Source organism: Rana temporaria, chromosome 3, assembly GCF_905171775.1.
Source record: "Rana temporaria chromosome 3, aRanTem1.1, whole genome shotgun sequence".
Taxonomy (NCBI): domain Eukaryota; kingdom Metazoa; phylum Chordata; class Amphibia; order Anura; family Ranidae; genus Rana; species Rana temporaria.
The window spans coordinates 85,747,982-85,774,861 of record NC_053491.1 but is presented as its reverse complement, the minus strand read 5'-3'; the positions used below and the strand labels follow the sequence as shown (position 1 = coordinate 85,774,861).

At 40.7% G+C, this 26,880-nt stretch overlaps 1 protein-coding gene across 3 annotated transcripts in view; it reads left to right on the top strand.

Moving 5' to 3' along the window:
- LOC120931421 (dual oxidase 1-like) overlaps positions 1–20,389 on the top strand; it is a 180,812-nt gene extending 160,423 nt beyond the window's left edge. For 2 of the 3 annotated variants that reach the window (XM_040342840.1, XM_040342839.1), the window contains 6 exons: positions 917–1,070; positions 4,179–4,411; positions 6,195–6,353; positions 7,588–7,743; positions 15,845–15,973; positions 20,150–20,389. In XM_040342840.1, the coding sequence (XP_040198774.1) occupies positions 917–1,070; positions 4,179–4,411; positions 6,195–6,353; positions 7,588–7,743; positions 15,845–15,973; positions 20,150–20,272 (954 nt within the window). In that variant the 3' untranslated portion in view covers positions 20,273–20,389. Of the gene's footprint in view, positions 1–916; positions 1,071–4,178; positions 4,412–6,194; positions 6,354–7,587; positions 7,744–15,844; positions 15,974–20,149 lie in introns of those variants that run through there. The other variant, XM_040342841.1, reaches the window with a different exon arrangement.
- The last annotated feature ends 6,491 nt before the right edge of the window (positions 20,390–26,880 follow it).

Here is a 26,880-nt window from a genome sequence, read left to right as displayed (position 1 = left end):
AACAGTGATGATCACTGTTATAAGCAATATTTAACTGTCATGGATGGCTTTCTATTCAAGACCGCGTGCTTACTGTTGACATACTATGATTGACTACAGCTAATTACATACCAATCATAGCAATTACATGGTCCCAAGCTGCTGTGATCCACTGTGTCCATCAGACACAATGGTCATGGGATCATGCCACTGCATGCCCCAGGAGGCATGCTAGGCAACATACAAGTACGCCGCCTATACTGGCTGTGCTGCCTGTTTACAGTAAATTTACTGTGAGTGGGCATCAAGCGTTTAAAGTTCATTTTCTTTACAAAGCAGCCACAGCCTGAGTGGAAAAGTCTTTCCACTACAGCAGCTGCAGAGTGGAAGCAGTGTTCTATTTTATAAAATGTAAAACTGAAGTTGTAATTTTTACGATACCAAAATACCCTCTACTAAACTTGTGTGGATCACAGAGAAATCTTCTTCAAAAATATATTTATATCACTACTTCAATTGCTAACCAATGCACATTACTTCTTTTAAGATAGTGGGTGGAGCCATGCAAATAACTCCTATATGCACTGCTGGTTTACAGCACAGACGCATCTTAATGTCACTGATTATTTTATTCTAAACTGCATATAGCTATGTGAATTTTATATGGCTGATATACCACCACAAACCTGAGAATATGTGGGGGGAGCTACAAAAATAGATCAAGAATAATAGTATACAAGCATTGTTAACAGTGTTTATTTAAACAGTGTTATTGCTATTTGAATTGCATTAAAAATAGAAAAGCAGATTGTTGTTTTTTTTATTATGTTTGCTTATTTAAGGTTATTTTAAGCAATATCAAGCATAGGTGAATTGATTATAACATCTAGCAATAACATATATTCTCCTATTAATATACTGTTCATGTCATTTCCAGATTATCCTTCATGGCAGCTTTGGACTTATCCAGTTACCCAAGTTCCATGTATACTTATCAGTTCCTGCTATAGTCTTTATTGGGGATAGTTTAATAAGTCTAAGCAGAAAAAAGAGAGAAATTAGTGTCATAAAAGCAGAACTGCTTCCATCAGGTACTTCTGACAATTTTTAATAACAAAGTTAACTATGCTACTGCTAATACTGTGGTATTATGGAGGTTTAAATATTTATAGTATACAATATACACTATAGTACCAAAAGCATTGGGACAGCTGCCTTTACACGCTCATGAACTTTAATGGCGTCCCAGTCTTAAGCCTCGTACACACGATCAGTCCATTCGATGAGAGCAAGTTCTTTGTAGATTAAAAAAAAAAAGGCGGCGGCGTAGTGTATCTTAGATACGCTGCGCCCGGGGGAAACATTCCGCGCAGGTACGTGGATCTGCCCCTGTGTGTGCGGCGTAAACCATACCTTTAATTGTGCTAATAATGTGGCTAGATAATAATAATAGTTTGTGCATGCCATGAAGACATGCGGGAACTGGCTAATAGAGCAATTAGGTGGAGATGAGGCTTTGAAGTGTGTCTCCTGCACACACAGAATGTCGGCGGTGAGATTCCTTAGCCAATTTCCAGAGGGAAGTTCTTTTTGCTGGGTGATTGAGGCCTTTAGCGTTTATCGTCAGGAATTTGATAGTCATTCTGAGCGTAGAGGGGGCAAAAATTACGAAGATATCTAGGATGTTAGCTTGATAGGAGTACTGTAGAAGTTGTCTGCAAGTGTTAGCACAATGTAGTGTGAACCCTGAGGTTAAGCTGCATGGCAAAAACTATAAATGGTAGACAACAAGCAACAAAACAAGAACTATAAAAATAAAAATAAAAATAAATTAGGTAACGAATAACTATGTGCCAAGTGGCCGAACAATCAGCTTTGCAGGAAAGTGCTGTGCACTTACTTGGCTAATTTGTGGGGAAAAAGTTCAAGTTGCGTATTCAGAGCCATGTAATAGTCCGGGATATACTGTAGTTGTTAGCTTAGCAGGACCCCGTTAAGCGACTGGAGGAGTAGCAGGGGGGCGCTGAGGAAGTTGGACATCTGGATGCGGGATAGAGTGCCTGCAAGTCTCAGGTGGTAGATTTGCATTTTCTGGGATTATGCCCCATGTGCGGAGATGTTGCAAACCTTCATTCAAGTTGGAAGCTGTGATTTTAGCCCCTTTGTAAGTAATTAAAAGCTTAGCAGGATTTATTCACGTGCATGGAAGATTATGGTTTCTCAATGCTTTGGTCACTGTATTTAGTTCCCTACGAATTTGAAGGGTATATTGTGATAAATCGACAAATATTTGGAGGTGTGAGTATGGATCAGGAAGGGATTTCTCACTTCTGGCTGTTTTCATAAGTTGTTCCTTGACATGGTAAAAGTGTATGCATAAAATCATATCCCGTGGAATGGTGTCAGGCAGGGATGGCGGTTTTGGCAAACGGTGGATACGATCAATCACCAATTCCATATTTTTTAGGTCAGGCAGGTTTTACATAGCTTGTTAGCCCGTGGGGTTGAACTGTCTCCACAATTCCTCGGATTTTTATGTTGTTGCCATGTGACATGTCCTCCAGGTCCGCTAGCTTGCGTTTGATCCACGCGTGATCCTCAAGATTATCCTCATGTGCATTGACGAGGTCATTTACGGTTGATGTAAAACCCCCCAATTGATTTTCAATTTGTGATACTCTGCCTGAGACCGAGGATATATCAGCATTTAGGCACTGCATAATAGATAGCATATCTGACGGCATAGAATTCCTCAGGGTGGATAGCATGTCCTTGAGTGTGGTGTCCAGTATAGGCTGATCATTAGTAGGGAAGCTGGCAAATGGGTCAGGAACACTGCAGGGGTTAACGGTATGCATAATGTTTAGGCTCACCTCTGGTGCTGCTGTGTGGTCTGGGTACAGCCTCATCCTAGCCTTAGCAGGGCTGCCTGTTGTTGGAGTGCCTGGATAAGAGAGGGGCAAGCCTTGGTCGGGGTTACTGAGCTCCATGAAGCCATCGCCTTCCTCTCCAGCGTTGTGGCTCTGTGAAACTGAGAGCCGAGAGGGGAGAGAGGCAGACGCTGCAGCCGCGGCGCCATCTTGGATTTGTCTAGTGGCCCGCTGAGTCATATAGGCCATTATTTTCTGGGGGTGCCTGTTTCCCTTCCGTTTGGCTGACATCGTGCCACGCTGCAGGGGGGTGGGGAGGGTCCCTGGGAGCAATTCCTGTCTAAAAACGAGGTCCCATTGCGCTGGTGCGTGTTACTTAATCCCGGGCTTCCAGAGGAGAACGTCCATGCTGCTTGGATGCCGGCCACACCCCCATTATATATTTTTTTTCATTAGTACTCTCTTAAAATGTCATATTCATTCAGTTCTATTGAATGTATCGGAATGTATCAGAGTATGATTTGGTGGATTGTGTTGCATCATGCAAAGAAAAATAGTGCATGCCGTACTTCTTTTTACAGGGCAAAGTACTGTGTTTTGGCGGTATGAATTGGCCTCATAGGTAAGAAGCCTCTTTGCCTTGTCTGCAATTGGTATTGAACTGGACAAGGATGCCCAGCACAGCCCCAATGCACCTGGAGTGGACAAGCCCTTATTGAATGCATAAATTAATTAAATTGCTTTTGAAGTTTAAAGGGGTTGTAAAGGCAGAAGTTTTTCTTATCTTAATGCATACTATTCTGTGTGCAGCAGCCCCCTCAACCCCCACAATATTTACCTGAGGTCCCTCTAGCACCAGTGATGTTGTAGGAATGTCTCGGCCGTCCGGGACTCCCCTCTTCATTGGCCAAGACAGCAGCATGGCACCATTGGCTACTGATGCTGTTAATCAAAGTTAGTCAGCCAATGAGAATAGAAATTGGATGGGGCCAGACCGAAGCTTCATGTCTGAATGCACACGGGGAGCTGTGACTTGGCTCGGGTGCCCCCATAGCAAGCTGCTTGCTGTGGGGACGCCCAACAGAAGGGAGGGGCCAGGAGAGCTGAAGAGGGACCTGAGAAGAGGAGAATCTGGGCAGCTCTGTGCAAAACCATTACACAGGGCAGGTAAGTATAACATGTTTGTTATTTTTAATTAAAAAAAACAAGACTTTACAGTCACTTTAAAGTCTAACTACAAACATCTTTCTGACCAAAACTAAAAATAAAATACATTGCCTGTGATTTTTACTCACTCAATATGCTGTTTTTGTTTCACTTGTTCCACAGATGTTACTTTTCTTAAATTTCAGCGCCCCAACGACTTTGAATACAAATCTGGACAGTGGGTAAGAATAGCCTGCTTGTCCCTAGGAACCTATGAATATCATCCCTTTACATTAACTTGTGCTCCACATGAAGATACACTGAGCCTGCATATCAGAGCTGCAGGACCATGGACAACTCGCCTGCGTGAGATGTATTCTCCACAGAGCATCATAGAGCTTGGTAGTTATCCAAAAGTAAGATATGTTTAACTATTTTTAATCATTTCATTTGTACTTTGTCTTTTATTTAAACAAGAGAGCGTGCAAGTTGGTTGTTTTTCACCAAACATTGTTATTAAAAATGTATAACATTCATGTAGAACCTAATTATGTAAGTAGATACAATCAGCACATTTATCTGGAGAGGATTATGGAATTTTGACACACAATGCCTTAGTTGCGCTGCACTATACAGGTTTAATTATTCATGCAGAACAGTACTTATGAAAAAGGGAAAAGATGAGGTAAAAATCAACAAATATCAAGAATAGACTTGATATTACATGTGCATATTGTCATACAGCAAATAGATATATAGTATTGCTACCAAAAGAAGATGGCTAAGTATGGTTTTCTATGGTAATGTAAGTTTGACTCAATGGGGGGTGGAAACAATAGCTAAAGTATATCCTATATTTTCCAAAAGGAGTTTCAGAGACTCTTGGATCCTCTGGGGATCAAATTGCATTGATAGAGGGATCCGATAAGTCTGCTGTGAGCACAAGTTGGGCTCTCATTAACTTACCCTGGACAAGACAACTGGTGACTAGGTTTGCACAATGGTGCACTCCTTTCCCTGACAAAAAGTGGAGGAAAGAGAGTCAAAGGGCAGAGGAGGAGAAGATATAAATGTCAAGTGAGAAAGGGGAGATGGAGGAAGAGAAAGATGTAAGAGAATGAAGAAAGGAGAAAGGAAAAAAGAGGTGTAGGAGGGGTACAGGTGGGTATATAGAGGTGTTCAGGAAGCTGACATTTATTATATCATGAATGGCAGATGCAGCTATTCGGTAAAGAGTTGGATGTCATCAGGGGTGGTATATACTGCTGTGTATCCTTGATGTTCTACTAAAAAACTGAAGGGGAAGCACCAGTAGTAGGCAATAATCCTCCCTCTCAGCACTTTCAAAATGGGATGCAGAGCTCACCTGTTGTGGAAAGTGATAGAGGACAGTTTTTTCCATTCCATTCAACAGACGTTTTTCTCAGATGCTAGTTTCCTGCAGAACTTCTTCCTTAAGTTAGAAGCTAGCAAAACAGCACACACTATTGATGGGCAAGTGTCCCTTCTCCTAGGGCCCAGTGTCCTGTGTGTCCTTTCAATCTGATCAGGGATTTCTGGGGGCCTGTTCAGAATGTTGCTGAAAATGGATGGAAGCGCTGAGCGTATCTGGTCCGTTTCAGACAACTCAAGCACCCCTCTGATCTGCAGATTATGTTGTTGGCCCCTATTATCCAGGTATTCTACAAAACCCTGCATTACTATGAGATGTGTGTTACAATGTACTAGACACCACCACCTATTGCAGTGTGTGACTTGTTGAAACATGTTGGTCTCCTACCTTTTCCAACTTTGCAAGCCTCACTGCCATGCCATGAATGCCTTCTTTTAGGTTTAAGATGGCAGGCTAAAGGGTATTCTTGATGTCTGAAGCAACTGTTGCAGGTTGGAGATTCTGGGCATTTGCCTGAACAAGGACATTAGTGATGTCATCAGGTCCTGTTCCTGGTGCTCCTGCAGTCTGAGACTGTGCCACTAGGTCAGGGTGCAGGGAGTGTTGGCCTTGTGTGTAATCCACTGGCTCTGAAGACTGTGATCATTTAGTTCCTTTTGTGTCCTATAGCAAATTAATAATGTTTTTTTTTCCCCCAAATGTTTTGTACAGTGATTTAGCAGGTAGACTTTATGGTAATAAGTTTTATACTTTTTTACATTTTACAACTAAATATCATGCTACAAACATCACATCTCTCTCTATAGATATATTTAGATGGACCTTTTGGTGAAGGGCACCAAGAATGGAACACGTATGAAGTATCTGTGCTGGTTGGAGGGGGCATAGGCGTTACTCCTTTTTCCTCGATTCTTAAAGATTTGGTGTTTAAATCATCTGTGAATACAAAGATAATGTGCAAAAAGGTAAGACAGAAACAATCTTCTCACCACCTATATCCTAAATAGATATTTTAACCGGACCAACAGAGGGAAGAGTAAAAGTCAGACTGATTTTAAGTCAAACACTTCTTGGATAAGGCAATTTTTGGCACATGTTACTTCTGTTAGTACATAAAGCACTGAAAAGATCAGGTGGGAAAGCACTTTCAGCCTTTATTATTTTAGAACAGAGATAAATAACTGATAATAATGACTAAACCATTTTTTGCTATTCAGCCCTGTGCTACTTTAACAAGCAATTGATCGGTCATGCAACACTGTTCCCAAATTTTTGTTATATTTTTTTTTTGTTCACACAAATATAGTCTTCTTTTGGTGGCTGTTTTATTATATAAATGAAACAAGACAGATTTAAAAAAAAAAAGTAATATTTTCTACAATAAAATCAAATCTCTTCATACATTTTGGCCAAAATGTAGTCTGCTACATGTCTTTGTTAAAAAAAAAAAATCTCAATAAGTTTATATTATTTGGTTTGTGTTAAAGTTATAGCGTCTACAATCTATGGTATATTATATACAGTATACTGGAACTTGCGCAGCTTTTAAGCCTAGTGCGACTGCGATAGTGCCGCGAGCAATCAGGGACTGGCGCTAACTTACACTGGCTGGGAGAGCCACTAACTGACTAAATTACACTGTCTGACTTTACAGTGACACTAATAAGAGTGATCAGTCATAATACTGTACACTGTCACTGCACTAATAACACTGGCTGGGTGACAGGCGTGATCAGCCGGGCAATCAAGGGGTTAACTGTGTGCAAGTGTATGTGTGCTGCTTTAACTTACAGACTGGCTGGATTGCTTCCTGATCTCAGCTCTGAATGGTAAATATAACATAAGGTAACAGAACCAGCCAGATATGTGTTGTTTGTTTACGAATTGGATTTCAGGCCTGATTTGTTAACACAAAAATTAAGTAAAGTAAACCTTGGCATTCACAGCGGCTTGCTATGGGGCACTCAGTGGGGGGAGGAATCAGGCATGTCACTGGGGGACCTGAGAAGAGGAGGGTCGGGGCTGCTCTGTGCAAAACCATTACACAGAGCAGGTAAGTATAACATGTTTTTTTTTTTTTATGTGTCTTTAGAATCGCTTTAATAACTTATATATTCATAAACTAATTGTCAAAGGCATTCATATGAAAGTATTTATGAAAAATGAATTGATTAAAAATGTTAAACACTTTTTCTTTAGATCTATTTTATATGGATCACCCGTACACAGCGACATTTTGAGTGGCTAACAGACATAATAAGAGAAGTAGAAGAGAATGATGAACATAACTTAGTGTCTGTTCACATCTACATCACTCAGTTTGCTGAAAAGTTTGACCTTCGTACCACCATGCTGGTAAGAAAACATGTTGGCTTGATCAAGTGACATTTTCATATGTGTGTGACAATTTCATGTCTATGGGTTCCACAGACACTGCCATCTGGGTTCTCTTTAGTAAAACAATGTTTTGTACAGGCTGGAAAACTTTCTCTGATCACCAAAGCACCACTCTGAAATAATAACAATATTTTTATAGCGCTTTTCTCCCAGTGGACTCCAAACGCTTATGAAATTGTTGTTGGGACCTTTGAGGGGAAGGATTTGTCAGGCGTTGCTATAAGCCTGGGAGAATAGATATATCTTGAGTCTGCTTAACCGCTTCAGCCCGGACCATTTTGCTGGCCAAAGACCAGGCCACTTTTTGCGATTCGGCACTGCGTCGCTTTAACTGACAATTGCGCGGTCGTGTGACATGTGGCTCCCAAATGAAATTGACGTATTTTTTCCCCCACAAATAGAGCTTTGTTTTGGTGGTATTTGATCACCTCTGCGGTTTTTATTCTTTGCTCTATAAATAAAAATAGAGCGGCAATTTTGAAAAAAAAACTATATTTTTTACTTTTTGCTATAATAAATATCCCCCAATAATATATATATATATATATATATATATATATATATATATATATATATATATATATATATATATATATATATATATATATATATATATATATATATATATATATATATATATATATATATATATATATATATAAAATAAAATAAAAATAAATCCTCAGTTTAGGCTGATACGTATTCTTCTACATATTTTTGGTAAAAAAAATGCAATAAGCGTTTATTGATTGGTTTGCGCAAAAGTTATAGCATCTAAAAAATAGGGGATAAGCCCTGTACACACGATCGGTCCATCCGATGAGAACGGTCTGATGGACCGTTTTCATCGGTTAACCGATGAAGCTGACTGATGGTCAGTCGTGCCTACGCACCATCGGTTTAAAAAACGATTGTGTCAGAACGCGGTGACGTAAAACACAACGACGTGCTGAAAAAAAATGTTCAATGCTTCCAAGCATGCGTCGACTTGATTCTGAGCATGCGTAGATTTTTAACCGATGGTTGTGCCTACTAACGATCGGTTTTTTTTCTATCGGTTAGGAATCCATCGGTTAAATTTAAAACAAGTTTGCCGCATACACACGATCGGTCAAACCGATGAGAACGGTCTAATGGACCGTTTTCATTGGACCAAACCGATCGGTCATTTATCCATAGGTTAAAAAAGCAATCTTGTATTACATTTAACCGACGGATACCTAACTGATAGAAAAAAAAAACGGTCGTTTGTAGGCACGTCCATCGGTTAAAAATCCACGCATGCTCAGAATCAAGTCGACGCATGCTTGGAAGCATTGAACTTTTTTCAGCATGTCGTTGTGTTTTAGGTCACCGCGTTCTGACATGATCGTTTTTTTTAACCGATGGTGTGTAGTCACGACTGACCATCAGTCAGCTTCATCGGTTAACCGTTGAAAACGGTCCATCAGACCGTTTTCATCGGATGGACCGATTGTGTGTACAGGGCAGTTGGCTTTTTTTTAACCGATGGATAAATAATCGATGGCGCCCACACACGATCAGTTTGGACCGATGAAAACGGTGCATTAGACCGTTCTCATCGGTTTAACCGATCGTGTGTACGCGGCCTTAGTTGGCATTTTTATTAATATTTTATTTTACTAGTAATGGCGGCGATCTGCGATTTTTATTGTGACTGCGACTTTATGGCGGACACATCAGACACTTTTGACACATTTTTGGGACCAATGTCATTTTTACAGCGAATAGTGCTATAAAAATACACTGATTACTGTAAAAATGACACTGGCAGTGAAGGGGTAAACCACTAGGTGGCGCGGAAGGGGTTAAGTCAGTACTAGGGAGTGATTCTTACTGTTAGGGGGCGTGGCTACATGTGACACGTCACTGATCACGGGGAACAGCCATGAGTGACATGTCACTAGGCAGAATAGGGGTATGCCTTGTTTACAAAGGCATCCCCCTGTTCTGCCTTTGCCGACCGCAATCGCGGGTAACCCGAGAACATCGAGTTCCTGGGACCAGCGAACATGCTCACGATGCACGCGGCAGGCGCACGTGTGCGCCAGCTGGGCGGCAAATTTAAAGGGACCAACAGGTACGCCTATTTGCCTGCCCGTGCCATTGTGTCGACGTACATCTGTGTGCGGCGTTGGTTAAAAAAAACTTCCAGAGTGGGTACAACCCTGACAACAGATAGAAAGGTGTTCCATATTGTGGGTGTTGCATGATACAATGTTTAAAATCCAAAGGATTTTAAGATTATTGTGGGCATGTGTGTTATTTCATTTTAGCCTGTGTAGGAAAGGAAGAATTGGGGTGATTTTGCAGTGACTGGGTGGGTTAACAGTCTAGCTGCTGCATTCTCTACCAGTTGCAAACAATGTGGTTCTTAGTATAAAGAGTTGCAGTCATCAAGTCTGGATGAAATCACAGACTCATTTTGGCATATCCTCTGCTGGAATCAGATGTTTGTTTCTTGTAATATTCCTAAGATAGTGGAAGGAGCAGCTGATGGCAGCTAATACCTAATGTTTAAAATAAAGTTTTTTTTGTTTGTTTTTTAGAGCCATGCTCATAGATGAGTGGAATCTATCCATAAGGCCTACTGATTAAGTGCTCTATAGCACGAAATGTGCCAGGGCACTAGCTGACACCTATTGTTGCCTGCATTGAAGTTGATGTTAACACCACTCTCATCCTTTCTAAATTACTGCCATAGTGCTGATCTATAAGGATATAGATGCCTCCTGCATGTATCATTACCTGTCAAATGTCTCCCCTCTGTCTATTATAAGAACTGAAAAACTGCAGATTCTGTGGGTGGGTCTGTTGTCTGGAGCTCGGTGGGTGGAGTCGTGATGTCAGTTGACTCCCCACCCACCTCTACACTGCCCTTGTCAGCATGCATTTTCTCCTGTGTGGTGTCATTCTATGATAGCATATTCTGAAGTGGCCGGCAGATGGAAGCTCCAACTCTACTGGATACTGGGAAGACAGCTATTCTGTCTGAGACAGCATGGAAGCCATATCCAGGAAATGACGTCAATGGGAAGGGACCAACAACCAGCGTGGACAGCAAACTGGAAGTGATATCGTCAACATGCGATGCATTTCGGAAAAGCTAATTGGTTCCTTCTTTAAGCAATAAAAGGAACCAAATAGCTGTTCTGAAACAGCTGTTCCGAAGCCATATCACTAATTCCCTTTTGGGAAATATAAAGTATTACTTATGCACTTAAATACTCATTACTGAACTGCCGTGCAACTATTTTACTCCTGTCAAGATTGTGTAAAAGAAAAATAACAGACATGTACTTACAAGTCATTTTACTGCAATGTTACCTTAGAAAACTAGCATTACTCTTACATCTTTCCAGAACACCATTCTCAAACCATTTGAGATGATGAATAAATATGGAGTAAAAATAGCTCTTGATATAATATAACTAATTAAGTTGCATTACAAAGTGGCATAGAACTGCTAATGCAAGTTAATTTAAAAAAATATTATAGTATTTTAAACAAAATGAGAACATAATGGTCCTATACCAACATCATTCTTTGATCAGGCTTCAATAATTGTACTTCACAGATCATACACAGTCAAGAATAATATAATTGTAAAGTAATCCTCAAATGACTTTTGTATTTTTTTCCAAAATATATGGCTTAAAGAGAGAAAAAAATGTTATAGCTGCACTTTAACCACTTCAATACCAGGCACGCTTGTACCATCCTGCCCAAGCCAATTTTTATCTTTGAGCGCTGTTACACTTTGAATGACATTTGCGTGGTCATACCACACTGTACCCAAACAAATGTTTTTATCACTGCGTTCCCACAAATAGAGCTTTCTTTTGGTGGTATTTGATCACTGCTGGCTGGCTTTTTTTTTTGTTATAAAATGTTGTAAATAAGTAAGTTTTCTCCTTCACTGACAGGCACTGATGAGGCTGCACTGATGGGCACTGATAAGGTGGCACTGATGGACACTGATGGGGTGGCACCAATGAGTTGGCACTGATAAGGTGGCACTGATGTGCACTGATAGGTGGCATTGAATTTTTTTGTAATGCAACATCCAATATAAAGTAATAGTGATATTTGTGAATAGTGATACATGAAGAAACAGTCCTTTATGTAAAGTTTTCAGAGGTCAGCCATCATCCCCCCATAGAGTCAACACTCACCAGATGGAATGGCTGCCCCTTACAGCAGCATTCATGCCTGTGTCTTTAGGACCAATATCCAAGATGCAGGCAAGCAGATCTGACTCACTATGCATTTCAGGGAAACATTCTTCACTGGGTCAAAGCTGCAGTAAAAAAATCTCGCTAAGAGCCAAAGAAGTGCTTTGATAGTGTAGTATTTAATATAAATCCATGTAGCATTAAAAACATATAAAAAACTTGGAAATTTTACATGTAAATCCTCTGTCGACCCGGGATCGAACATCGGCATGACGTCAGCACTAGCAGTTCCTCCCCTGACGTGTTTCTTCCAAAAGGACGTTATCAAGGGACTTAGAATGTCCACTCTTACACTTGTGTTTTATAATAAACATAAATCCCTCTGAATGTATTAAATGTATTTTAATTTATTTTCCACAGTGAAATATAGGAACACACAAACTCCACCTTGTGCACTCCTTTGGTCTGCACAGATGATAGCACTCGGGGAACCCCTTACTTCTAGCCAGAACCATGCATCGTGTAAAATCCTTAAATGTATTAAACCCACACATAAAAATAACACTTAAAGGATAGAAGTGATCCAACCACGCCTCTGAGTACCTGTGTAGATGTGCTTCCTTAATTGCACATCATCAGGCTCCACCCTACACGTTACATCCCATCATGAGCTCTTATCTCAGCAATTGTTTAGGAAGATTGAATCTGGTAGATTTATTCTTTCTCTGAGTACTGCCAGTCAGGGGATGTCTGTAGACGATGGGTTCTAACAAACTTGATTGTTGATCAATCTAACTTTAGACACATCATTGAACATAAGTGGGCTGCATTATCACATAGGCCCAGGAGTATGACTATCCTGTGCACCCTCTTTAGTTACATGCTAGGTCTCCCTTTTACTTTTGTTGGTTTCTCAGTTTTATACAAACCGTGGTTGCTGTATACTTGTCTACGTATATTAATCTGCAACAATGAATCACTGAGAAGAATACAGCCTAAAGTTCCTCCCCAAGTTTAGCCACCATAGACTTAGAGTCCAGATCTTTGGCAAATTTATTTTTTGGGGTTTTGGTTAAGCCTCGTACACACGCACGGTTTTCTCGGCAAGAAACAGCAAGAAAACTGCTGGCAGAGCTTTCTTGCCGAATAAACCCGAGCGTGTGTATACTTACCTGTCTCCATGGAAACCCGGGCATGCTCAAAATGACTTTGACGCATGCGCGGTAGCTTCCAAGGCATAAGTAGGGTGAAGAAAGATGGCGGCGACGACATCAAATGTGACAAGAGCATGCTTGTCATAGTCAATGACGTCACCGCGTTCGTGCCATTCAAAAGAACGGCTGTTCTTTTGAATCGTACATGTGTACACACGGCCGGCAAGAGATTCTTGCCAGGAATCTTGTTCGAAAAAAAAAAACGTTTTTTTCCTGACGAGAATCCGGGCCGTGTGTAGAGGGCTTTAGAGTAGGAAAGGGATAGTCTGTCTGTGTTTATTGCCAACTGTCTCCAAGTCTAAAGCCTTGTACACACGATTAGTTTTCCTGACAGGAAAACTGTGAGGAGAGATTTTGGCCGGGAATCCGGGCCGTGTGTATGCTCCTCGCAGTTTCTCCGACAGGAAAACTGCCCAAAAACCCCTGGACCAGTTCTCTTTTTTCCCGCTGGGAAATCCGGCAGACTTTTGCCCGGTGGTCATGGCAGTTTTCCTATGGGAAAAACTGTGATGGAGCATACACACGGCCAGGAATTCCCAGCCAAAGCTCCATCGCAGTTTTCCTGTCGGGAAAACCGGCCGTGTGTAGGGGGAAAGACTGACCGAGCAGGTTCTCGGCTTTCCCCTCTGGAAATCCTGTACGTGTGTACGAGACATAAGAGATTTCCCTTAGCTCCTGTGCTGATGACCATACAGAAAGTGGGAAGATCCTACCAATTGAGACACAGATAGTTTTTATAAATTTCTGTGCCCATTTGAATAAATTGTGTTCAAGTTATGTCTCAGTGAACACAGAAAAGGCGATGAAACCTGACAAATGTTTTAAATTATTCCAGACTGTGTCTAAAAATAAATAAAAGGTTTTGGCCTGTAAAGCTGGTCCCCATTTATCATATGGACTACTGGAGAAGTAGTGTTTTTCTTGGGCATGGAATATATTGATTAGTACAGAGTTTCTGTTCAATTGATTTATATATACACTACTGTGCAAAAGTTTTAGGCAGGTGTGAAAAAATTATATAAATGAACCACTTAAGACACGGTCACGGAGCTTCGGACCGGGTTGCGCGAGCGTGCCGCAGGCGCGCGCCCGCGACCCCACGGCTGGGCTTAAAGGGCAACGTACATATACGTAGATGTGCCCAGCCATGCCATTCTGCCGATGTATATCGGCGTGAGGGGGTCCTTAAGTGGTTAAGAATGCTTTCAGAAATAGAAATGTTAATTGTTTATTTGTATCAATTAACAACATGGAAACTAAATAAAAAGAGAAATCCAAATCAAATAAATCTTTGATGTGACCACTATTTGCCTTCGAAACAGCATCAATTCTTCTAGGTACACTTACACACAAGTTTTAAAGGAACGCAGCAGGTAAGTTGTTACAAACAGCTTGGAAAATTTGCCACAGATCTTCTATGGATATAGACTGCCTCAAATCCTTCTGTCTCTTTATGTAATCCCAGACAGACTAGGTGGTGTTGAAATCTGTGCTCTATGTGGGCCAAACCATGACTCCCAGGTCTCCTTTTTCTTCTTTATGCTGAAGATAGTTCTTAATGACACTGACTGTATGTTTGGGGTCAATGTCCTGCTAGCCCTTTGATGAACAAACTGCCTCCTGGTACAACCAAATATTTCAAATTTTGACTCATCAGTCCAGAGCACCTGCTGCCCTTTTTCTACACCCCAGTTCCTATGTTTTTGTGCATAGTTGAGTCCCTTATGCTGCGTACACAAGATCGGTTTTCCCGTTGGAAAAAGTCAAATGTGAGCTTTTGGACCGTGTGTATGCTCCATCTGACTATTTCTGTTGGAATTTCTGTCAGCAAAAGTTTGAGAGCTGGCTCTCTATTTTCCTGACGGAAAAAATTTCAATCGAAAAAAACGTTCGTCTGTATGGAATTCTGATGCGCAAAAAAACATGTATGCTCAGAATCAAGCAGAAGAGCCTAACTTCCTATTGAACTTCAATGATCTCTGCTTGTCTTACGTCACCGCATTCTTGGCGGGCAGAATTTGGTGTGACCGTGTATATGCAAGACAAGCTTAAGCGGAATTCCGTCGGAAAAACCATCTAGGGTTTTTCCGACGGGAAAACCGATCATGTGTACGCGGCATTAGCCTCTCTTCCATGTTGGAGGTTTGGCTTTTTGGCCTCAATTCCTTCATGAAGACCACTTCTGGCCAGACTTCTAAAAACAGTAGATGGGTGTACCTGGGTCCCACTGGATTCTACCAGATGTGTGCTGATGGCACTGCTTGACATCTTACAGTGTCGAAGGGAAGTAACCGTGATGTATCTTTCATCTGCTGCATTTAGTTTGCAGTCCTCAACGTTGCCCATTTCTTTGAACAGCACATCTTGAAACCCCAGTCTGCGTTGAAATTTTTGCCTGGGAGAAACCTTGCTGATGCAATATAATTACCTTGTGTCTTTTTGCTGTGCTTAGTTTTGCCATGGTGTATGACCTGTGACATGAAACTTTCTTCCACAACCTCACCTTAGTAGCAGAGTATGGCTGTACCTCACCCAGTTTTAGGCCTCTTACACATTTGTTTCTGATTCAGTTAATGACTGTGTTTCAACCTACATATACAAAATTCTGAAATTGCAACAAATAATTCTAACCATCCTTTTGTGTTGCAGTATATATGTGAGCGTCATTTCCAGAGAGTCCTAAATCGCAGTTTATTTACTGGTTTACGATCTATCACCCATTTTGGAAGGCCGCAGTTTGTGCCATTTTTCATTTCTCTGCAGGAAGTTCATCCAGAGGTAAGTGTTTTTACTGTGCAGTTACTGAGATGAAATTCAAATGTATTTTATTGTTAATTTGCGTCTAGCCATCACCAATCCATTACCATAATTTGCTGATTTACTCTGACACATTATTATATGCTAGCAAAGCTAATAAACATCCAGAACTAATTATTGAGTTATCGTAATATTCAGTAATCTAATAAACATAATATGATTCTAAAACCTTGCTGCACAAAGGCTTGTCTTGTTTTGTTGCTGACTACAAGAAAAAATATAAGCTCTTACATGTAATTAGCTGCTTGTCACTAACCATTTTCTGCGGAGTCTGTATGTAAGTGCCCCCTGTCATAACGTATAAAGTTGCTGTTACAGGCTTTTAGTGTTATCTCTGTTCTTGCCAAGCTAGTACATAGAGCTTTTATAAATTATGTGGTCAGTGTTTAAATGCATGTGCTGCCGATATACAGCATGTAAAAGGGATGTAAGCAACAAATTCATACAATGACTGAGTCTGTTAACTTTGCAAGGGTAATTTTAGTAAGCATTGTGAAATTTTTTTTTGCAAAGAATACCCATAAAATGAAAAGGTAATAATTGCAAGAACATGATTGGATTGGATAAAATGCAGTTTCTTCACATTTACTTACTGAGTGAACATGCCATTGCAAAGTGCACATGCTCAACTCTTTTAGTAATCCAGGGGAAATGCCACAATGTAATACACAAGGCAGATGTATTAACAGCTTTGGCTTTTATGCCTGTACATTATGGAATAGAGCTTGGGTGTTAAAGTATTTCTTAAAGTGGAACTGCAGTCTGCTCACATCATTTGTAATAAAAACATAGGGCTAGATTCACAGAGATGTGCCTATCTATAGGCAGGCGTAGCATATCTCAGATACACTACGCCGCCATAAGTTAGAGCGGCAGGTCCTGTATTCAAAAAGAAGTTGCGCTCTAACTTACGGCGGCGTAGTGTAACTGGGCCTAATTCAAAATAGGCTGGTTGGGGGGGGGGGGGGGGTTCTATGCTAAATACTCGTGACCCCACGTATTTGACGTTTCTAACGAACGGCGCATGCGCCATCCGTGGACATATCCCAGTGCGCATGCTCCAAATTATGCCGCAAAGACTCATTGGTTTCGACGTGAACGTAACTGACGCCCAGCCCCATTCATGGACGACTTACGCAAACGACGTAAAATGTGACAAATTCAATGCGGTTCCGGCGTCCATACAACATTGGCTGCGGCATCTTTTTGGTGGTTTATCTTTACGCCTAAAAACGCCTTACGTAAACGGCGTATCTTTACTGCGACAGCCGTGCGTACTTTCGTGAATAGGCGTATCTAGCTGATTTACATATTCTAGGCGTAAATCAGCGTACACGCCCCTAGCGTCCAGCGTAAATATGCAGCTAACATACGATGACGTAGGAGACTTACGCAGGTCGTATCTTAGCAACATTTAAGTGTATCTCAGTTTGAGAATACGCTTAAATATACGACGGCGGGGATTCGGACTTACAACGGCGTAAGTCTTCATGAATCTGGCCCATATTTTCCATTCTGAAGCTTCCCTCCAACCACTTTGCATATTATTTTATGTATACTGTGATTCTGTACTTGCCAAATATGCTGAAAAAATCTCCCTCCACTGAGTCTGGCTGCAACCATTTTAACAGTGGGCAGCTGAAGCTGCTGCCTGTTTACTTCCTGGGTTTACACAGACACACCTCCAGCTCTGCAGCTCTCATTGGCCCTCATATGACTCATCCCACACCCCTTCCTGGTAAACTCTCACAAGAGTGAGCGAGAGAGCTGTGCATGATGCCATAAGCCTAGGCTTTTTACCAGACAAGAAACAGGAAGTGGGCTGTATAAGATATTTACTGGCTGAAAAGAAAATGTTTTGCTATCCAAAGTTAAAACAACAAGGACATAAGATTTAATAGATGGAAAGTTGAAAAAATGACTGAAGTTCAGCTTTAATGTTAAAATGAAAAAGCATTGCAATGTCTCTTTAACTTATACATGTGATATTTCTGTCAGTTTTGTTTTTCTGCCTGCCAATGCTTTATTACACCTGATTGATCCTGCCTGTACTGTTCCTCCTACAAGTATACTGACCACGGTATCATGTCTTGTGTAATACCGGTAAAGATGCAGGCGTGCAATGCTATTGCGCAGCGCCTGTATCTTCAGTAGTGCGTTCAAAGCCTCACCCATTCCTGTTCTCGGATCAGGAAAAGGGGGGAAGTAACCCTTGCTGCTGGGTCTGATTGTGTTCCAATGACATGGAAACACAGATGACATGGAAACACAGATGCCCCGACAGTGAACACGCATCGTCATTTCTTGGATGCCCCGACAGTGAACACTCATCGTCATTTCTGGGATGCCCCGACAGTAAACACGCCCCCCCCGGCAGGTTCGCGGATCACTGTGCATCAGAGAGTGATCACGTGACCTACATTTCGGGAGCTGGATAAACCTGTTAAAAAAAAAACAAAGAACACTGCCTATGTACATTTGATTTGTTCCGTTGACAGACAATTTTGTGTTAAGGAAGGTTACAACCACTTTAAATCCTTTTTTACTCCAACACTTCATATTCCTGATATGTGCCTGTTTTACCATGTACTTGTATAAAAAAATATCCTGTTCTCTATGTATTGCTACCTTTGTGTGAAATCCCTGGTGATCCTGCTAGTCCCTCTGATTCCTATTAAAAACTGACCACACTAAGCAACAGAATACAGTGTGATCAGTAATCTAGCTATGCTGGGAACTCAGTGCACTCTCCTCCAATGACCAGACTTGTCCTGACATCCACAACTTGCAGGGAACTGCTGCACCACTGGGAATTAGTTAAGCAGGATCGATGCACATATGATAAAAGAGACACTCCACATAGCGTGAAACCACCCACAAAAAAAAAATTCATTATGTCTAGGCACTTACAAATGTCCAAGCAACAGCATATCACATAATACAACAACATGGAATTCCAGCATTAAAGATGGCCACATGTTCAGTATTGTGTATCGACCCTACCAGTTTCGTCACAAATGACATCATCAGGGGCACCTATTTTCTCATCATGGCTTGTGAGGCTCTTTTTATTCTGTTCTAGTGTATTTTCTGCTATATATGCCTCTATATGAATTCCTGGATTTAAGCACTTTGTTGATTTTTTTTTTTTTTTTTGTATATTACCACAATATCATGGTTTATGATAAGTATTTCAATTACACATATTGCTGTTAACAATAGACATTGGGGTAAAGGCCTATGGCCATACCACCCTGAATGTGCCCAATCTTGTATGATCTCGAATGCTAAGCAGGGTTTGGGCCTGGTTAGTACTTGGATGGGTAACAATCTTCAGGATTCATAGGATTATTTTTCGCTACTATTTATTTTTATCATTTTAGTTTTGGGTTTGTGAGCACTGCACTTTTTACATACCTATATCTTTTGTGTCGAGTATCTAGGCATAGGGTCAGAAGCTAATATATGCATAATAATAATATGCAGATATTTCACTTTTACTAGCAATTTAAATCAGTTTTTACTCTACATGCCAAAGGCAGTTTTTTTTTTTTAACATGTGACCAGTAGCAGAGGACTAAAAGCTCCTCCCAACACTGTTTCCCTGCAGACAGGTAGAGAAAAAGCTGGATCACATGACATTATCGATTAGGAAAATGGTACTTAAATATTGTTTTATTAAAAAAATAAAAATAAATACAGTGCCATCATCCATATACACAAAGACTCCCTTCACACTGAAGTTGCTTTAGCACTCAAAATAGTGCCTGTAAACCCCCCCCCCCCATCTCCCAAGTTTGAATGCCAGAGTGCTTTCACACTGGGGGCGGTGCGCTTGCAGGACGGAAAAAAAAGTCCTGCAAGCAGTGTCTTTGGGGTGGTGCAGGAGCGGTGTATACATGGCTCCTAAACCAGCTCTGCTATTGAAAATTGCACTTTTCGAGCGCTTTTTACCCCTTGTTAACCTCTTCTTTGGGGTTAAAAGTTCCCTGCTCCCAAGTGCACAGCACTGGTAAAGTGCCGCTCGTTCTAGCATGAGGCGGTCTTCAGTGTGAAAGGGGTCAAAGAGAAGGGATAATGTAAATGAAACAGTGTGTGTTTAGTATCACTTTAATGCTATGCATTTTCTTTTTTCAGGTAAAAAAAGTGGGAGTTTTCAGTTGCGGGCCTCCAGGAATGACCAAAAATGTAGAAAAGGCTTGCCAAATCCTGAACAGGAGTGACCAGACCCAATTCACTCACCATTTTGAAAATTTTTAGGCAGTTTAACATTAATGACAAGTTCCAGAAACATTTGAACTGCATGGGGCAGATCCACAAAAGTATTACGCCGGCGTATCTCTTGATACGCCGCGTAATTTCAAATTGTGCGCGTCGTATATTTGTTTTGTATCTTCAAAACAAGATACGACGGCATCTCGGCTAGATCCGACAGGTGTATGTCTTAGTACGCCGTCGGATCTAAGCTGCAATTTTTCGGCGGCCGCTAGGTGGCGTTTCTGTCTAAATCCGCGTTGAGTATGCAAATTAGCTAGTTACGGCGATCCACGAACATACATCAGGCTGGCGCTTTGTTTTTACGTTGTTTGCGTTTTGCTTTTTCCGGCGTATAGTTAAAGCTACTGTTATGAGGCGTACTCAATGTTAAGTATGGCCGTCGTTCCCGTGTACAATTTTGAATTTTTTACGTTGTTTGCGTAAGTCGTTCGCGAATAGGAATTTGCGTAGAATGACATCACTGTCGTAAGCATTGGCTGGTTCCGGTTTAATTTCGAGCATGCGCACTGGCATACCCCCACGGATGGCGCATGCGCAGTTTAAAAAAAACGCTGTTTACGTCGGGTCACGACGTATTTACATAAAACACGCCCCCATCATATTTGAATGGCGCGCCATTACGCTGCCAAAGATACACTATGCCGCCGTAACTTACGGCATGGATTCTTTGTGGATTTGAAAAAAAAAGTAAGTTACGGCGGCGTAGTGTATCTTGGATACGCTACGCCCGGCGGATAAATGCGCCGCTATACGAGGATCTGCCCCCATCTCTTTTCACCGATTCTTCACTGAATCATTTATGTCAACAAATTAGTTCAGATGATATTTCTCTTTAGAGCTTTATAGAATTAAATCTGTGTACATTCATGTGGTTCATTATGTAACTGATTGATAGACAAGTAGCATTGTACATTTTGTATTATGTGTTAGATTTTTTTAAATTGTTTATATTGTTTATATTGTAACAGTTGTTTATACATAAAAGAAGGTGAGAATGACAAGAACAACATTCTAACAAAAAATAGATGAGCAGAAACACATGTTGTAATATTTTCACATCTCAACTTCAAGTAAAATGAACTTAGTAAAATCTGCTTTACATAAAAAAAAAAAATTAATAAAAAAAACCTAGATCAAGGTTTGATCTAGGTCAGCTCCAGGGTTAGTTTTTGGGGTATGGTCAAACGTCAAGTTCAGGGTCAAATGTCAGGGCCAGCATTTTTTTTGTATTAATGTCAGTGTTTTAGGTAGGATAAAAACAAAAAACAAAATGCGCATTGTTTCTAGGCTGTAATTTGGGTACAAACATACATATGCATATGTGCATATACATATGTGGTATCACTGTGATCATTAGGAGCAGGAGAATTAATTGTGGGTTGTTCTTTGGTGGTAGGTTATGGTAGTAGCAAGAAACAAACAGTTACAATAAAAAATATATATTTTTTTGTTTTACTATTTTGAGCCAGTTTTCCTTAGATAATAAAAAAAAACATCAGGGGATATCCATTACCATTTACCACCAAATGGATTTGTCCTGAAAAAAAAAACAGGTATAATCCACCTGGACGCAAAAAGTAGTAGTAGTAGTAGTAGTAGTAGTAGTAGTAGTAGTAGTAGTAGTAGTAGCAAAAAGTAGATATGTACTAACACATGTCCCAAAGTAGTAAAATTAGGCTTAGGCATTAAGATTTGTTTTACCTTTAGGCATAAATGGGTTACTAGAACAAGCTGAAGTTAGGAGCTGATTGTATGCTAGGGATGGGCGTACATCGTACCCCTACCCATTCACCAAAAAAAGTGTCAAAAAGTAATAAACGCAAGAGACATTTTTTTAACAAATCCTATATAAGAAATGTCAAAGCTGAGAGGAGGCAGCCAGTGGGAGGCCTCCCATGAGACGGGAGTGTTTTAGATTTTTTTGATTCTTTAGGTTGGCGGGTAGCGTGATTGACAATGGATTTACATAGAGGTATACCGTTTTTGTTTTGTTTTTTAATAAAGGATTTGTTAAAAAGTGTCTCTTGTTTTTATTACTTTTTGACACTTTTTTGGTGAATGGGTAGGGGTACACAGCACAAATATCTGTTGTGTTTGCTTGTCTCTCTCCGAAGCTTTCAGTGTTGTTTCTTTCTGGTGCTTTGTTCCTCTGTTATCAGCATGAGTCACTTTTGCCTGACACATCAGATAAAAATGTGTCTGGGAGGGAGCTCAGCACACAGTTTGTCTATTCACAACACAGTTATGCGTGTGAAGGGGGTGTGTTCATTTCCTCCAATCAGCTCTCACACAGTGTCTTAGACTTCTAACTGCAGCTCTCCACCCCCTCTTCTGTGATAATAAAAAAATGCAGAAGGTCGTAATCTAAAATCAGCACTTGTGAAGGAATATACAATAGAGAAGACTGCAGACTAAGTAAAACCTTTATGTAGGAGGATTTGTTTAAGCTCTGTGTATCATCTGAGGCTAGTCACTTCACTGGGTATATGAGAGGGTTTACAACTACTTTAAAAGTCAATCTTCACCAAAAACATTTCATTTTTGATTGAAACTGGTGTTGATACACTACCAAATCTCTTATGGGAAACTCAATGGTGAGGATTTGTGTGATATTTTGTATTTGTAATCCTCCCTCATGAAGATAAACAAGGTTTAACTTCATTGCTGGTGGATTTCCAATTATTTATCTATTTGAGAAGTATGAAACTGTTGTTTGGGGTTCTAATGATCCCAAGTGCTGGCATGTTTGGAAGTAATGGGAATGTCTCTGTAAGTGAATCCATACATTTTACAATCTAACCTTATACTGTAACCTTTGTAGACTCAACAATAGATGTATAAAATCTTTGTAATATGAGCACCTACATAATCTACACAATCTGTATCCAATCAGGCAGTCCTTCGCACTACAAATATTTTGGTAGTTATAAAGTAGATCGTACAATCCGATTATGATGTGTGATAATGTAATCACAATGAGATATATTATAGTACGAAAGAATGTATTGACAAAACATTTCTTACTGGAGATGTTTGCTACATAAAGCAAAAAGATCATAACTAGATAACCTCATAGGATAATTACTTATGCAGTGGTGACACGTCCATTAGGGGTGCCCGGGCGCTGACCTCTCTTTCCAGGCCGCACCCCTATATGGTAATGGATAGATTCATGCATAGCTGCCACGGCCACCTCCTATTCATGCGTCTGGCCCCTTTTCGCTGCACCGGATGCATGAAGCACAGTGGCAGGGGATTTTTGTGAAGCACCTGATTAGAGCCAGAAGCTCTAATACGCTTCAAAATAGGGTGGGCTCGGGTCGCAGAGCATGCAACCGGAGTCCACCCAGGTGTGTTACGACAGCGAATGAATATTCACTGTTAAAACACTGATTCTCAAGCCGGCCAATAAGAAGCGGGTGTGAGACCCATTTTCTGATTAGCCGAAAAAAGAAGACTCCCAATTGGTCTCTGAGGAGGAGGGAGAAAACTGAAGCTGCCGCCGTGGAGAGCAGGAGAACCAGAAGCCTCCAGGGATGTAGAGCAGGAGAACGGGAGGCCGCTACTACTGAGCAGGGGAAAGCCGCCAATGATGGGGTAGGTGCTACTGACCGACGGTGAGGGGGTGACATACTGTTTGCCGTTCATTCAAAAAAATCCTACAGCCGCCACTGCTTATATGGCTCCTTGATTCTCTAACCTTCATCCTAATGCCAGGCCCACTGCTAAAATCTGTTGCTTGGTTAGCTTTGTAGACATGATTACTTTCAAAGCGAATTTGCGCAATTCATTTTTATTTATCTTTGCAAATGAAGTGAAACAAAGAAAAAAATATATTTGAAAAGAGAACATTTGCTTAGTTTAGTGAATGAGAAAAAAGATCATCAAATCACGTGTGCGCACTAATCCTGTTTTTTTTTTTAGATTTTTACTATGCTTGACATCATTCACTAATGTAAGTGAAAATACGCTTTGCTGAAAAACTCACCTTAACTGCTTAAGGACTGCTCCACGTACATATACTATGGTGGGGTCGCCCTTAAGTGCAAAGTCACGTACCTGTATGTGATTCCTCTCCTTGGCTCTAGGATGTGCGATGGCTGCCGGAACCCACTGATCGTTCACAGGAGAGGCAGAATGGTGATCTGCCTAAGTAAACAAGGCAGACCGTCATTCTGTGGTGGAGGAAACTTGAGATCTTGTGTTTCTGCTATGTAGAAACACAGATCTCTGTTTCCCTCCAATCACGACGTTCCCTCCACAGTTAGAAAAAACTCCCTAGGAGCACACTTAACCCTTTGATTGCCCCCGTTGTTAACCCCTTGACTGCCAGTGTCATTTATACAGTGACAGTACATTGCTTAGCACTGATCACTGTATTGGTGTAACTGGCCCCCAAAAAGTGGCACAAAGTGTCAGATTTTTTCCGCCTTAATGTGGCTAAAAATCGCTGATTGCCGGCATTACTAGTAAAAACAATAAAAAATAAATAAAAGGTCCGCAAATCTATGTCATGGTTTGTAGACTTTATAACTTTTGTGCAAACCAATCAATATACACCTATTGTTTGTTTGTTTTTACCAAAAACATGTAGCAGAATACATAAAGGCCTAAATTGATTAAGAAATTTGATATTTAATTTATTTTTTGATTGGATGAGTTTTATAGCAGAAAGTAAAAAATATTGTTTGTTTAAAAAAAAATAGTTTATAGCAAGAAAAAAAAGAACCGCAGAGGTGATCAAATAATACATAAAGAAAGCTCTATTTCTGGGAAAAAAAGGACATCAATTTTATTTGGGTACAGCGTTGCCCGACCACGCAATTGTCAGTTAAAACAGCGCAGTGCCGTATCGCAAAAAAATGGCCTGGTCAGGAAGGGGATAAAACCTTTCGGTTGCTGAAGTAAATGTATATTAACCTAATAAAGGTGCACACAATTATTTGCCAAATGTAAATGCTGCTTAAATATATCACATTGCAGCCAAATAGTGTAGTTTGTGCTGTCTATGACTATAGAGTATGCTTTTATAAATCAATTCGAAAGAATGATAGCACCAATGATGGAATCGTGGCTCCCAAGTCAATAGTCTTTTTCAATTAAAGGAAAAAACCCTCAAGTGTTCAAGTATTAAATCACAAAGTATGGCTTTGTCCCTGCTGAGAGTACGTTGAGTAATTTTGCAAAGCAGTACTTACCAATTGTCTCATTTTCTTTTTTTTTACAATTCTTTATTTTATATATGTTTTCTACATACAAGTCAGACTAGGTACAGCTTATCATTACATCATACATTGCACTCCTTATCTTAACATTTCTTATACTCTATATTGCGGCCTCCTGTACCCCTTCTGGTCCCCCTTCAACAGCCCCGGTCTCCTCTCTTGTATATGCCCACGTTCTTCTTTTACCTTCCTCAGAGAGGTGTCCTGTTGCCTCCAAAATTATTAATCACCCTCCCTACCCTCCCCCCCCCTTCCCACAACTAAAATAAAAATAAAAAACAAAATACATACAAAACAAAACCAAAAAAAAAAAAAAAAAAAAAAAAAGTCGGCCGTAGTCTCTCCCCTCTTCCCCCCCTATCCGCTCCGCTCCCTATATTCCCTATATGGGGTCCATACCCTCCAATAGGTCTCCTCTCGTTCCTGTATTCCCATTGTGAGGTTCTCCATCATCTGTATCTCATTTATTCTACTTATCCATTGCGATTTAGTTGGGGACGAGGTGTTCTTCCATAAAATTGGTATACAGGCCTTCGCAGCAGTTATCAAATGGCGTATTAGGGATTGTTTATATTTTTCCATTGTTATGGGAATGTCGAGTAACAAGAACGCTGCGGGTCTATGTCCCAGGTCAATCCCGGTAATTTCCAGGACCGTCTCCGAGACCATCTCCCAGAATTCTCTTATCACCCGACAGTCCCAAAATATGTGTACCATAGTGCCCTCTTCCTTCTGGCATCTCCAACAGACTTTAGACGTATTAGGGAAGAGCCGGTTTAATATTGATGGTGTCCTATACCACCTTGTCAGGACTTTGTACCCCCCCTCCTGGTACCTAGATGCAATTGAGGCCTTATGTGTGAATGCAAAAATCTTATTTTTCTGTGTCTCAGTAAACTTGATGCCCAAATCCTTTTCCCATGCCTGCATAAAGACGAGCTCTTGTGGGGCGTTAACTTCAGTCAATATTTTATACATATAAGACAGCGTATGTCTCATTGGTTCTTTTTTTAAACAGATTTCCTCAAATTTGGAGAGGCTTCCTATCTCTGCCTCCCGGATCTTTAGAGAGCCTAGAAACGTTCTTAATTGATTCCGTCTCCAACTGTCTATATCTTCTCCGTATGCCATCTCTAAATCTTCACTCTGCATTACATGATTTTCTCTTATGAAGTGTATCAGCCTACTGACTCCCTTCCGTCTTAAGTTTTTAAACTGTCGATCTCTGATACCTGGCTCAAAGCTCGGGTTTCCCAGAATTGGTGTCATAGGGCCAATACACTTCACAAGATTCGATTTCATACCTATCCTTCTGGTAACTCTAAGTGTGGCCTTTATCATGGGATGTTTCTTTGCAGACTGAGA